At 42.5% G+C, this 12,130-nt stretch overlaps 2 protein-coding genes across 10 annotated transcripts in view; one reads left to right on the forward strand and one right to left on the reverse strand.

Moving 5' to 3' along the window:
- Positions 1-193: 193 nt before the first annotated feature.
- On the reverse strand, positions 194-4,249 carry kbtbd12 (kelch repeat and BTB (POZ) domain containing 12). Its single transcript, XM_061831488.1, has 5 exons — positions 3,144-4,249; positions 2,797-3,067; positions 2,107-2,257; positions 1,818-2,015; positions 194-1,057 (listed from the first exon to the last, which is right to left on the reverse strand). Exons 1-5 carry the CDS (start codon positions 4,214-4,216, stop codon positions 891-893), a joined length of 1,860 nt encoding a protein of 619 aa, XP_061687472.1. The 5' UTR covers positions 4,217-4,249; the 3' UTR covers positions 194-890.
- A 28-nt stretch (positions 4,250-4,277) lies between these two features.
- Positions 4,278-12,130, forward strand: part of slc26a6l (solute carrier family 26 member 6, like) — a 35,666-nt gene continuing 27,813 nt past the window's right edge. For 4 of the 9 annotated variants that reach the window (XR_009796701.1, XR_009796699.1, XR_009796700.1 and 1 more), the window contains exons 1-13: positions 4,282-5,538; positions 5,641-5,780; positions 5,863-5,973; positions 6,042-6,217; positions 6,308-6,472; positions 8,008-8,160; positions 8,460-8,542; positions 8,645-8,792; positions 9,720-9,833; positions 10,903-10,980; positions 11,065-11,160; positions 11,230-11,336; positions 11,990-12,059. Coding sequence is in view for 1 of the 9 variants with exons in the window: in XM_061831502.1 (XP_061687486.1) it covers positions 5,399-5,538; positions 5,641-5,780; positions 5,863-5,973; positions 6,042-6,217; positions 6,308-6,472; positions 8,008-8,160; positions 8,460-8,542; positions 8,645-8,792; positions 9,720-9,833; positions 10,903-10,980; positions 11,065-11,160; positions 11,230-11,336; positions 11,990-12,059 (1,581 nt within the window). In the remaining 8 variants the exon portion in view is untranslated. Of the gene's footprint in view, positions 5,781-5,862; positions 5,974-6,041; positions 6,218-6,307; positions 6,473-8,007; positions 8,161-8,459; positions 8,543-8,644; positions 8,793-9,719; positions 9,834-10,902; positions 10,981-11,064; positions 11,161-11,229; positions 11,337-11,989; positions 12,060-12,130 lie in introns of those variants that run through there. The other 5 variants (XR_009796702.1, XR_009796705.1, XR_009796703.1 and 2 more) reach the window with 5 other exon arrangements.

A 12,130-nucleotide genomic window follows, 5' to 3' on the forward strand; every position in this document is an offset into this window, starting at 1 on the left:
AAAAAACTTTGATAAAGTGCATTTTTATTATAAAAATTATTGTGCAAACATTTCTTCCCATACTTCATGCCTAGATGTTTGACAAAACGATGAGCAATCACCTAGGTTCTGATGGGGTAAGCTCCCATGTGACTGAACAGGTTTAGCAGGAGAAAATGGCAGGAGAGCAAAATGCAATAAAGCTAACAAAAATTCATATGAAGCATTTACTGTTTTCCTTAATTTTTAAAGAATATCTCCTTACTCTCCACCTACCATAATTCCCGGCCAACAGAGCGCAGAGCGGTTATAAGCCTCACCTTATTTTGCATTTTGCATATTTCGCGGATTTGTAAAGGAAATACCATTCGGTACATAAGTAGGCCCCAGCCATGTAAAAGCCGCAAGTGCCCACATTATTATTAGTATTTACTCTACAAAGAAAGACGGTACAAAGAGAGTTTAAACCTAGCGCCGCCGCGCGCTAGCACCGTGCTAATAGGGCCAGTTAAAAAAAAAACTTACTGGTAAAAATCACTGAGACACGGCAGTAACATGCTAGCACAGCACTAACGGGGCCAGACCGGTAAAAGTCACTTCCCCGCCACATATATTCGATCTCACTCTTTCCTTTTCCACTTGAGTGCCCCCTTGCGGCCGTTAGGGAAAAAAATGCACCAATTAGCCGCATCACCGCATAAACCGCAGGGTTGAAAGCGTGTAGAAAAAAGTCGTGGCCCATAGGCCGGAAATTACGGTAAATAGCGTTAACCAATTCAGTGTGTGGATAGACTTCATGCAGGCAGATTGTGTAATTTTCTACTAAGTCCAATTTTGAGGATGCAGCACGTTTTCACCTGTTCAGTTTTTTCCAAATCCTAGAGGACTTTCAGTTTTATTTTGTATCTTTTTTACTGCGGTATGTCTGTAGGTGGCGCTATTAGTCCCCTTGGATTTAGACTTGCCACCAAGCAGACGTCATAATTGTCATGCATCAATGCACGCCGAGCAATGACCGTCCATCGGTTCTCCCAGGCGTCTAGTTCCAAGATGTCTTTTGTAATGTCATCATGGCGGTCTGCATGTTACAAAACAAAAAATATCCCTCATGTCAAACATTTTGCACCTATTGTACTGTACAAGTTGTGTCAGAAAAGTTCCAGTACGGGTGTCCCCAAAGAAATATTTCAAACCCAAACTGCAGGTTTTCCCCCTTGAGGAAATCCCCCTTGGATCTCTGTCTCGCCTTCATACACTCCTGCAAGGATTCTTCAGGGATCTTCTTCACCTCCATTGTCACAGCCATCTTGCTTAGAAACAGTCCCGAGCTTCGAGAAGAGAGACAAATCACGCAGAGCGAGGTCATTTCAGTAGGGAAGTTCCATCAGCGTGGTGATGTTCTTCTCTTCGGGTTGTCACGGGGAAGCGTCCGTAGCTCTTGCCTGTTCTTGTACACACTAAATTAAGCAAATGCCGGGAGATCTCTTTGCACATATCCTGGTTGATCGTCTGGCCCACATTGAAGGGGAAAACTTGTTTGTAGTCCGGCGTTGAAATATATCCTTTTGAATCCTTTTGCAGAGTTGTCAAAATTGTGTACCATCATTACCAGATTATTAGTGACATTTATCGTGCCATTACTGTTCTCGTAATGTCTTTGTCTCCAAAATATTCGGTCAATATACTGCCTGTTGTCGTACTCGAGTCCAACTACTAGAGACAAATTTGTTGTGATTTTGACATATTTTGCAAAATAAACATGGTTGTGGTGATATCTTGTGTGACACCAGTTCTGAAACCTTTCTGACTCACCACCTGGATATTGAAAGTCATCTCACCTGCTCCTTTGTAGTATCCACACACATAAATCTTTCCTCCCACCACACCAGCATTTGAGGAATTAGTGCGCAATGACAGTTGAGAGCATGGTAGAGAAGGTCCATCCCTCCAATAATCGCCATCTGGGTTGTAGATCTCCACAGCATCAAGACAGCGCCGTGACTGCCCGCGGTCCACACCCTCACAGCCAATCCCTCCTACAGAAGCAACACCACAAGAGAAGCACTCTGAATTGACAAAGAACTATTACATTCTTGCGCCACTTCACTTTCCTCTCGGAAATCTTACCCATGACATATATTTCCCCGTTGAGTGCAACAGCACTACATCTGTATTTTGAGTACTTCATTGGACCCAACTCTGTCCACTTATTCACGTTTGGGTCGTACTCAAGAAGGCGGTTACTGAGACGGTCTGGCTCATCATCTATTCGGTATGACTGGTTGGCCAAGAGTGGGAGATAAATCAGAACAGGTGCATTCATAAAGGAGATGCAGAGTCTTACTACAACTAACAGGAGCACTCGTATTCATCAAACATTGCAAGATATAATAACCAAAATCCAGGAAGTTGTTCCACTTTGAATTAATTCAGATTTTTCCCATGACATAATGAAAATAGAATGGTGTTGTAGTGGTTTACTTTACTGACTTAGTTGTAGGCAGTGGGGGTTTAGTTCCTACTCGGTAATGATGCCAATATGAGTGTGAATGGTTGTCTGTCTCTACATCTACCCTTTGATTGACCGGTCACTAGTTCAAGGAGTGGTCTGTCTTCTGCCTGAACTTTGCTGGGATAGGATTCAGTTCCGGAGGACCCTAAACGGGTTAAGCGGAAACAGAATGACCGTTCCAGCGGATGAAGTTATCCTCTTATCCCTAGTACCCTTGTGAAACAGTACAGAGGGTCCACTGTACTTCAGTTTGACAGTTTCTTTCTGTTCAACTTCATTGCACAGTCAAGTTTATTTTTCTTTACCTGTGGAGTTCTACCACCAATGACATACAGGCGATCCTTCAGCCTGACCACGCTGTGGTAAGCCAGTGGCACTGGTAGAGGTGCTGCGCTGCGCCAAGGTCCTCCCTGGAGAGACCATCGCGCCACACAGTTAGTAATGAGGAGCTGGTTCTTCAGCTTCATCAGCCCACCAATCAGGTACAAGGTATCACCCAAGGAGCCTAGTCCATAAGAATCACGGTACTCCGCTGATGTCAGACGTTCCCAACAGCCTTGGGCTTCCACTTTGTACCTGGCAGACCAAACCACGATAACTGCCATGAATTTTAGCTCAGTTAATGTATCACAGTACCTGTTATTCCTCTCACCTGTAGAGCTCTACATCCATTTCCTTTTGTCGAGACATTCTGCGGGCACCGGCCTCTCCTGACACGATAATATTGTTGTCTTCAGTTACAACCCCTGCACATACGTAGCCTAGAGCATCTCCGTATCGAGGTGAGGTGATGTAGTAAGTTCGCCCTGTTGCGGGGGCGTAACAAAAGCTGCGTTCACTGTAGTTGGCATACCTTGACCTAATCCCACTACTGTCATTCCCCACACAGAGCAGCAAATCAGTGGTTTCCATCCCATACCGCAACTTGAGTTTGCGTGGTACTGCGGAAGGATGCGTGTCTACAATCTCCAAAGCTTGCCTCATCATCTCCATGCATTCAGCGTCGGCCAGCAAGGCCGTGTTCCTTTTCATTGCCTCTTTTAAATAGTCTGGGTTGATCAAGGGTAGGCGAACTTTCCTGAGGAGCTCAGGGAGGTGCTTGGCACGTACTTCCCCTTCCTTCAGAAAACTGTGTTTGGCCCAGCGAAGTACCACATCTAAAATGGTTTCTTCTCTCGAAATGTTAAGGTCATCTGAACTGATTAACTTCCCAAGTTGATGGGCCTCGAGATCTAAAACCTCCTCGTTCTGGCAGACCTGGACAAAGTTCTGCCTCATAAAGCGCTGAGCTTGATCAGCCAGTTCCACGGCACCAAGATCTCGGGCAAAGTAAAACAGACCGAGGCAATTGGAGCCATCCATGTTCTCGGTCATGTGATGCTGGCATTGAGTGAAGACGTCGTCCATCTGCAGGAGAAAAGCTGCGATGGAGATTCCTTGCACATTGTCGTTAGTAAGAGGAAGATTCGAGGTGTACATGTAGTCCAAGAGGAGAGCCATACTGTCTGCCGGGGTGTCTCTGAGAAATATTTCTCTGCTGTTGCACTCACGGAGGCCACATGTAAACATAGCACGGAAGTAGGGGCTGAAGGCGGACAGAACAAGACGGTGACAGGCAAAGCTCACGCCCTCGACAACCAGCACCACGTCCGTCAGGTGCTCGGTCTCCCTCATCTTCCTTAACTGCTCAAGCAGCACGAGTCCATGTTTGGTTGCGAAATCCATGGTTTTTTATTTTATTTTTTTTGGGGGTGGGGGGGGCGCTTCAAGGTTTGGACAATTCAATACAAAACACTAGTCTAGGAGGGGGGCTTTCTCTGAAACAGAAACAAAGTGGTAATACAGTATCAGAATATTAATTTCTTTGCAGTAAAGTTGTTGAGCTTGACCGCAGCAAAAATATTAACATGACAATATTATAACAGTGACTCCTTCAGTATTTCACTTTGCATCTCGTAGGACTTTAACTGGACCGGACATACATGGACTAATCAATTAGCGAATAAAGCCTTACCAAATTCATCAGCGTTTCTTGCTGGCCCCCCTGTCGGAAGAAGATCAAATATGATGTCTTTTAATCAGGCTCCGTGTTATTGTCGTCAGTCCGGAGGGTCTAAGTCATTGCAAAGATATGTACCCCCTCCGCTGCTCTGGGCTTCCGAGCTACTGACCCCAAAATAGACAGTGTTTGGTCGGCCTACATCTTTTGAGGGTTATAGTTGTCACAGAAGGTTATTATTCTTTAATGTTATTCCATGTAGTCTGTTTTTAGAGTTAAATTTGCACATACTATATTTCTTTCTGTTTGAAGTCATGTATTAAAATTTATAGTTTGTTTGCCGAGTCACATGCGCACCGCTCTGGAATGACTGCAACGAAACTCTCACAGCTCCGACTCAAATTTCACGATTGCACTTTATTAAAGGGCCAGCACACTGTTTGCAAGCATGCGTACGGAAACACACCTTTCACGGTATTTAACTTTTAGAAGCGGATAGTGTGGTGTCACATCAACCACGGTTTAACCTTGAAGTTGACATAACACGGTTCATTAGCCTTACTTTTGCTTCCAAATGGAAAATGAGCAGAATGCAGTCAATAAACACACGCCAAACACCCGTTAAAACTTCCCTTAAGTTAATATTTTCTCCTTACCAAACATAATCACATCCTTTTTTTAAAAAAAAAAAATGTCAATGTGAAAACAAGTCCATAAAGAGCAGTTCCTTCCACAACATCCTGGTCTGAGTTAACAATTAAGGCAACTTGATGTAGCTACATATACTGATCAAGACGATCCATAATATCCGTTTCACAGCTGACAGTTTAGGTCTTATAAAGAGGCTGTGGAGTTATTTTAGAGAATCGTTTTTTTTCAGTACGACAGCTTGAAACATTTAAGGCCAAATGGAGTCAAGATACAACTGTAGGAAATACAGAATTGAAAGGGAAGTACTAGATGAGCAAGGATTGGAAGAGTTGGCACAGAGAAAACCGTATGCTGACATTCGACCATCGGTAATTAGTCAACTTAAACATTCCTTGAGGTAAGCTCATTTTATTAACTGTATTTTTTTTTCATTTGAAAGTACACCTCAATCCATTGCAATGTGTTATGTTGTAATGTACACTTATGATATGAATTGCAGATGTACAGTACCCAAACTTAAACATGGTGTTTTGAGCACTTTCCCTGTGTTATATTGGCTGCCCAAATACTCAATCGGGGACTACGGCATGCCAGATCTCATTTCTGGCATCAGTGTTGGAATAATGCACCTACCACAAGGTTAGAAATTAATTCATATTGGTCATTATGAAGACTTATTCTTCATCTGAATGTTATACATAAAACCACATCTCGATCCCAGGTATGGCATATGCATTACTGGCTTCGCTTCCTCCTGTATTTGGCCTGTACACCTCCCTCTATCCAGCATTAATTTACTTCTTTTTTGGAACATCACGTCATATTTCAGTCGGTAAGTGGAAAACCTAGACGTGGTACGATGATCGGTAATGCCGGAGATAGCACCTTGTTATTTTACAGGTACATTTGCTGTGCTTAGCATCATGGTGGGCAGTGTAACCGAGAGACTTGCTCCAGATGGTGATTTTCTGAAACTGAACGGTACCAACGTCACAACAGAGGTCGACGTAGCTGCCCGGGACTCGTACAGGGTGCAAGTCGCTGCTGCTACCACTGTTCTAGGAGGACTTATTCAGGTAGAGGAAAAAAAACGAGCAAAATCTCCCCTTTTGTGATCAAACCTCGTATGTATATATTGTAAATATGTAGTGTATTTTTGTCCTCAGGTTGTGCTTGGTTTGGTGAAGTTTGGTTTTGTGGGAACGTACTTGTCTGAACCGCTGGTGCGGGCATACACGACGGCTGCTGGAGTCCACGCTGTGGTGGCGCAACTGAAATACGTCTTTGGGGTGTCACCGGCACGCTTTAACGGGGTGTTGTCACTGGTGTATGTAAGTACCTTTTCCCTAGATTACTCCTTTGAATGATATTGAAGAAAACGATAATGAATCAATATCACCATAAGACTTATGCATTGTACCCCCAAAATGTTGGCTTTTCCATTGAACTTCATAATCAATGTATTAAACATATGTTATGCTGTTAGAAATGCATATCTATGATAAACCCACGCTTAAAAAATAATAACGGCAAGCATTAAATGTGCATGCAAAAAGCACAATTATATATATATATATATATATATATATATTTTAAATTTTTTGCATAAATGTGTAGACCTTCACTTGGCAACATGATTTAATCAGCAAGCCGACTGTGTACTGTTTTAAGAAATATACAGTATTTCAAATTCCTGAGAGGTTTTGTTTCTGAAATGTTACGGACCACAATAATTTTATGGAAAAATAGTCACATGTGAAAATATTCATTATTTGAAGTTATTTACAATGACTTATGACATGTGGTAGAACCAGAAGGGGCCTCAGAATTGTGTATCATACCAACATCTTTCATATTAATCCTAACCCAAGAAGTAGCTCTGAGTTTTAAAAAAGTTGCTGACTACAACATCACTCCCTCTCGTGTAATTTGGTTTTGTTGAATAAACAACACTGTCACTGGTTATTAAAAAGTGCTAAAAAATAAAAAGATTTTCCGATATAAAAGTTAAATGCAAAATTGATTTTGATCCAATTCCATTTTCCAAGCCCTTTATCCACACAAGGGTCACAGGAGTGCTGGAGCCTGTCCTAACTAACACCCTGCATTGGTCGCCAGTCGGTCGCAGGGCGCATATTGACACCATCACTACAGATGGAATGATAATATAATACAATAATCAGTTCTTAAAATATTTATTATGAACAGCCCTAATTTTGACCTAGTATAGCAAGTGTTTTTTTTTTAAATAATAAAAACTATGTACCATAATTCCTGGCCTACAGAGCGTACCTGGTTATAAAACTCACACAGTACATTTGTAAAGGAAATACCATTTGGTACATACATAAGCCGCAACTGTGTAAAAGTCGCAAGTGCCCACATTGAAACGGGAGATATTTACAAAAGAGAGATGGTACACAGAGAGATTGCCGCCGCGCTAATAGGGCCGGTTTAAAAAAAAAACAAACAAAAAAAAAAACATCCCGGTAAAAATCACTGCGACACGGCAGTAACACGCTAGCGCAGCGCTAACAGGGCCGGACCGGTAAAAATCACTTCCTCGGCACATATGCTCCACCGACCTCACTCTTACCTTTTCCACTCGAGTGCCCCTCTTGCGGCCGTTTGGGAAAAAATGCACAAATTAGCCGCATCATCGCATAAACCGCAGGGTTGAAAGCGTGTGGAAAAAAGTTGCGGCTTGTAGGCCGGAAATTATGGCACCTAATTTTGCATCCCCTGTATGATACTCAATTTTAATAACAACTAATGAACTTGTCACCCTGTGTTGTTTGTTTGTTTTTTATTTTGTCTTTCTCTCTCTTTTTTTTTTTTTTTTTTTTTTTTTTTTAAAAATAATCAGACTTTAAAGGATGTTTGCAGCTTGCTGCCTCAGACCCACCTCCCCACGCTCGTCGTCAGTGCCGTGTCCATGGTGCTGCTGATTGGGGCCAAGGAGCTCAACTCCTTCCTGAGCTCACGGCTGCCACTTCCCATCCCAGTGGAGCTCATCACAGTCAGTTGACACGAGGACACATTTTTCTGGTTCGCGTTTGCACATCAGCGCTTTAGGCTGGCGCTGATCGTGCAGCCTTGAAAAGGCAGCAGAAACGTGCAGAGTCAGCGACAGAGATGATGGTCTCTACATTTCTGCACTTGACAGCAAAAAAAAAAAAAAAAAATAGTTTGTCAGTTAATATCTAACTCCTCGTTCAGAATATGATTTACAGAGTTTATATAAGTGATGTTTAAAAATTCAGATGTGGACAGTAATCTAACCTTTTTTTAATATCAAAATCTTATCTATGTTTGCAGATTATGGCAGCAACGCTGACATCAAACTATGCTCACTTGAATCGAAACTACACTATCCCAGTTGTTGGAGAAATTCCAAGTGGGTAAGCGTCTTTGTGATTTCAGCTCTGTGTTGGATCATTTTTTTTTTAATAATTCCATTTTGATTGTTCCTGACTCACTTCTTATCTTCTTTTGCTCCTCAGCTTAAGTCCTCCAGTTGTACCAGATGCGGGCATTTTTGGTGAAGTCATTGGAGACGCTTTCGCCCTCGCACTTGTAGCCTATGCCATATCAATTTCACTTGGAAAAACATTTGCACTGAAGCATGGATACAGAGTAGACAACAACCAGGTGAAATGGACTCACCGGTTGTTTTATTAAATCTGCAAATAGAGTGAAAAAACACCCTGCTATCTGGCAAGTTCTCCCACTTAGAAATCATAGATGATAATAATTCCATAACTGTGTTTGGAGGAAGACGAATGATGAGTTTCATCCAAGAACACCATCCCTACTGTGAAGCACAGAGTGGTAGTATCATGCTTTGGGGGTGTTTTTCTGCACATGGGACACAACGACTACAATGTATTAAGGAGAGGATAACCACGGCAATGTATTGTGAGATTTTGGGGAACAACCTCTTTCTCTCAGTCAGAACATTGAAGAGGGTTCGTGGCTGGGTCTTTCGACATGACAATGACCCGAAGCACACAGCCAGAAAATCCAAGAAGTGGCTCCGTGAGAAGCATATCAAGGTTTTGACGTGGCCTAGCCAGTCTCCAGACTTAAACCCAATAGAAAATCTTTGGAGGGATCCGAAACTCCGTGTTTCTCAGCGACAGCCCAGAAACCTGTCTGATCTGGAGAACATCTGTGTGGAGGACTGGGCCACAATCCCTCCTGGAGTGTGTGCAAACCTGGTGAACAACGACAGGAAACGTTTGACCTCTGTAATTGCAAACAAAGGCTACTGTACCAAATATTAACATTGGTTTTCTCAGGTGTTGAAATACTTATTTGCAGCTGTATCACAAAAATAAATCGTTAAAAAAAAATCATACACTGTGATTTCTGGATTTTTCTTTTTAGATGATCTCTCTCACAGTGGACATGCACCTACGATGAAAATTTCAGACCCCTCCATGATTTCTAAGTGGGACAACTTGCAATATAGCAGGGTGTTCAAATACTTATTTTCTTCACTGTATGTCCATGTTATTTGCAGGCATCGATGCCTCTCATGCTGTCGTTGTGATTTTGGCCTTCGCATTTCCGCAGGAGCTGGTAGCCCTGGGTCTCAGCAATACAGTTGGGGGTTTCTTCCAATGCTACGCTGTATGTGCATCCATGTCTCGGAGTCTCATTCAAGAGAGCACTGGTGGAAAAACCCAAGTGAGTGAAGAATATTGGTAACACCGCTTTACACATTTTATCCCTGTGCTTGCATAGGGGTGTACCCAATACCCATTTTTCAATTTAAGTGAAGAGTTGTAATTGTCCTTAGGTGTGAATGGTTGTTTGCCCATAGGGTTGCACATGTGTGTTCTGTGATTGTCTGGCAACTAGTGCATTGTGTACCCCTCTTCTCTATTAAAGTCAGCCAGCACAGGCTCCAATCGAGCCTAATACAGTTTTAGCTCAATAGACTCCGCACAAAAGTATTGAGTCACCTGGATATTTGTCTCCCGAGAACAGAAAAGTGTGGAGTAACGGCTGCCATTTTCCTGGGGAAGACTCTAAAACAGGGGTGTCAAACTCATTTTTGTCGCTGGCCACATTGTAGTTATGGTTTCCCTCAGAGGGAAGTGACTGTGAAACCATAAAAAATTTTAATCAGCGCATCATATTTACACACGAAATTTATGAACTAGTTTGGGAATCAGAAATCAGGGGTAATGAGTTTTTTCAGCCATTATTCATGTTTGGCAACACGAAAAGGCCTGTACTATCTCAACATTCTCATTTATTTGACAACTTGAAATTTTGGTCCAGATTTTCACAGGAATCATGGAAGTTGACAGATGATTTGCCTCAGAGGGCCACGCACAATCATGTGGCGGACGGCATCTGGCCCCCGGGCCTTGAGTTTGACACCTGTGCTCTAGAAGATCTTGGAATATCTATTTTTTTTTTGTGTGTAGATTTTCTGAGCGTCCCTCCAGAAGAGCACTGTTCTTGGGAGTGAGAGAGGGTCACCTTCACAGTATGTGTTGTCGCTTAGTACAGGTTCAGCAAACTCACCAAAGCGTGTCTTTGTCATTTGTTTGTGGGGTTGGTTTGTGGACTAGTTTGCATGCTCTGCACCTTTTGGCCTTAGTGTTTGTATGTGGTCATATTTTGATCATGTTAGGTTTTACATTTAGTTGAAATGTATCTTCCTTTAGCCTGCAGTTAGCTAAAGTTCTCTGGGTAAAGCGCACAGATATCACAAATGTCTCACCATTTCATTGTGCTCTTGCAGATGGCCGGAATAGCATCAGCTATAATTGTCTTGGTGACAATACTGAAACTTGGTCCACTATTCCAGGAACTACCAAAGGTTACAAACACAACAAATCATTTTAAATCTAATGCTTTCACAATTCCATGTCCTGATTTCATCATTTTTAAACATTTGTTATAGGCAGTACTGGCATCTATAGTCTTTGTGAACCTGAAGGGTATCTTCAAACAATACTCCGACATTGTTATTCTATGGAGGAGTAACAAGACTGATTTGGTGAGGGGACTACATCATTTGGACAGAATTTACTATGATGTTGAATGTGACACGGACTATGTTCCTCAGGTTTTGTGGTTGGTCACCTGGGTGTCGACTCTGCTGTTTAATCTGGATCTGGGCCTCGCAGCTGCCATTATGTTTGCTCTTCTTACTGTTATCTTCAGGACCCAGCGGTAAGGCTTGGAAATACTTGTTTCTTGGTGTGCTGTGAACAACAACACTCACTTAGGCAATAACTACCGTAATTTCCGGCCTATAAGCCACAACTTTTTTCACACGCTTTCAACCCTGCGATTTATGCGGTGATGCGACTAATTTGTGCATTTTTGTAACGCCCGCAAAGGGGCACTCGAGCAGAAAAGGTAAGAGTGAGACCGGTGGAATATATGTGCGGAGGAAGTGACTTTTACCGGTTCGGCCCTGTTAGCACTGTGGTAGCGTGTTACTGCCATGTCTCAGTGATTTTTACCGTAAAACCGTTTTTCTGGCCCTGTTAGCACGGCACTAGCATTAGCGTTAGCATTGAACTCTCTGTGTACAGTCTTCCTTTGTAAACATCTCGTGTTTCAATGTGGGCACGTGCGGCTTATGCGCAGCTGTGGTGTATGTATGTACCAAATGGTATTTCCTTTTCAAATGTACTGGGTAAGGCTTATAAGCAGCTCCGCTCTGTAGGCCGGGAATTACGGTAATTCCAAATCCTCTGACAGAGTCAATTCAAACATTTCAACAATTCAAACAAAGAGCATTCCTCAAGAATATCTAATGCTGTGAATGTGTGGTCTTTGTGCACTCAAATCTTGTAGTTATTTTTTACCATTTTTAGGCCAACATACTCTGTTCTGGGAAATGTTGAAGGTTCAGAGCTGTATGTGGATGTAGAGACCCACAAAGAGGTAGGAAAAAAAAAAACCCTGAAGGCGTTACTGTTCTGGCAAAATATGGAATTAATTTTTCTCTATTTTGC

Source organism: Syngnathoides biaculeatus, chromosome 10, assembly GCF_019802595.1.
Source record: "Syngnathoides biaculeatus isolate LvHL_M chromosome 10, ASM1980259v1, whole genome shotgun sequence".
Classification (NCBI taxonomy): Eukaryota; Metazoa; Chordata; class Actinopteri; order Syngnathiformes; family Syngnathidae; genus Syngnathoides; species Syngnathoides biaculeatus.

Bases quoted from the DNA above. Each gene is read 5' to 3' on its own strand.
- kbtbd12 (XM_061831488.1), bottom strand. From the start codon at position 4,216: ATGGATTTCGCAACCAAACATGGACTCGTGCTGCTTGAGCAGTTAAGG. The intron at 2,258-2,796 runs GTAAAGAAAAAT...TTGGCCAACCAG, and splicing joins TTGGTGGTAGAACTCCACAG to TCATACCGAATAGATGATGA. The intron at 2,016-2,106 runs GTAAGATTTCCG...TTGCTTCTGTAG, and splicing joins CGGGGAAATATATGTCATGG to GAGGGATTGGCTGTGAGGGT.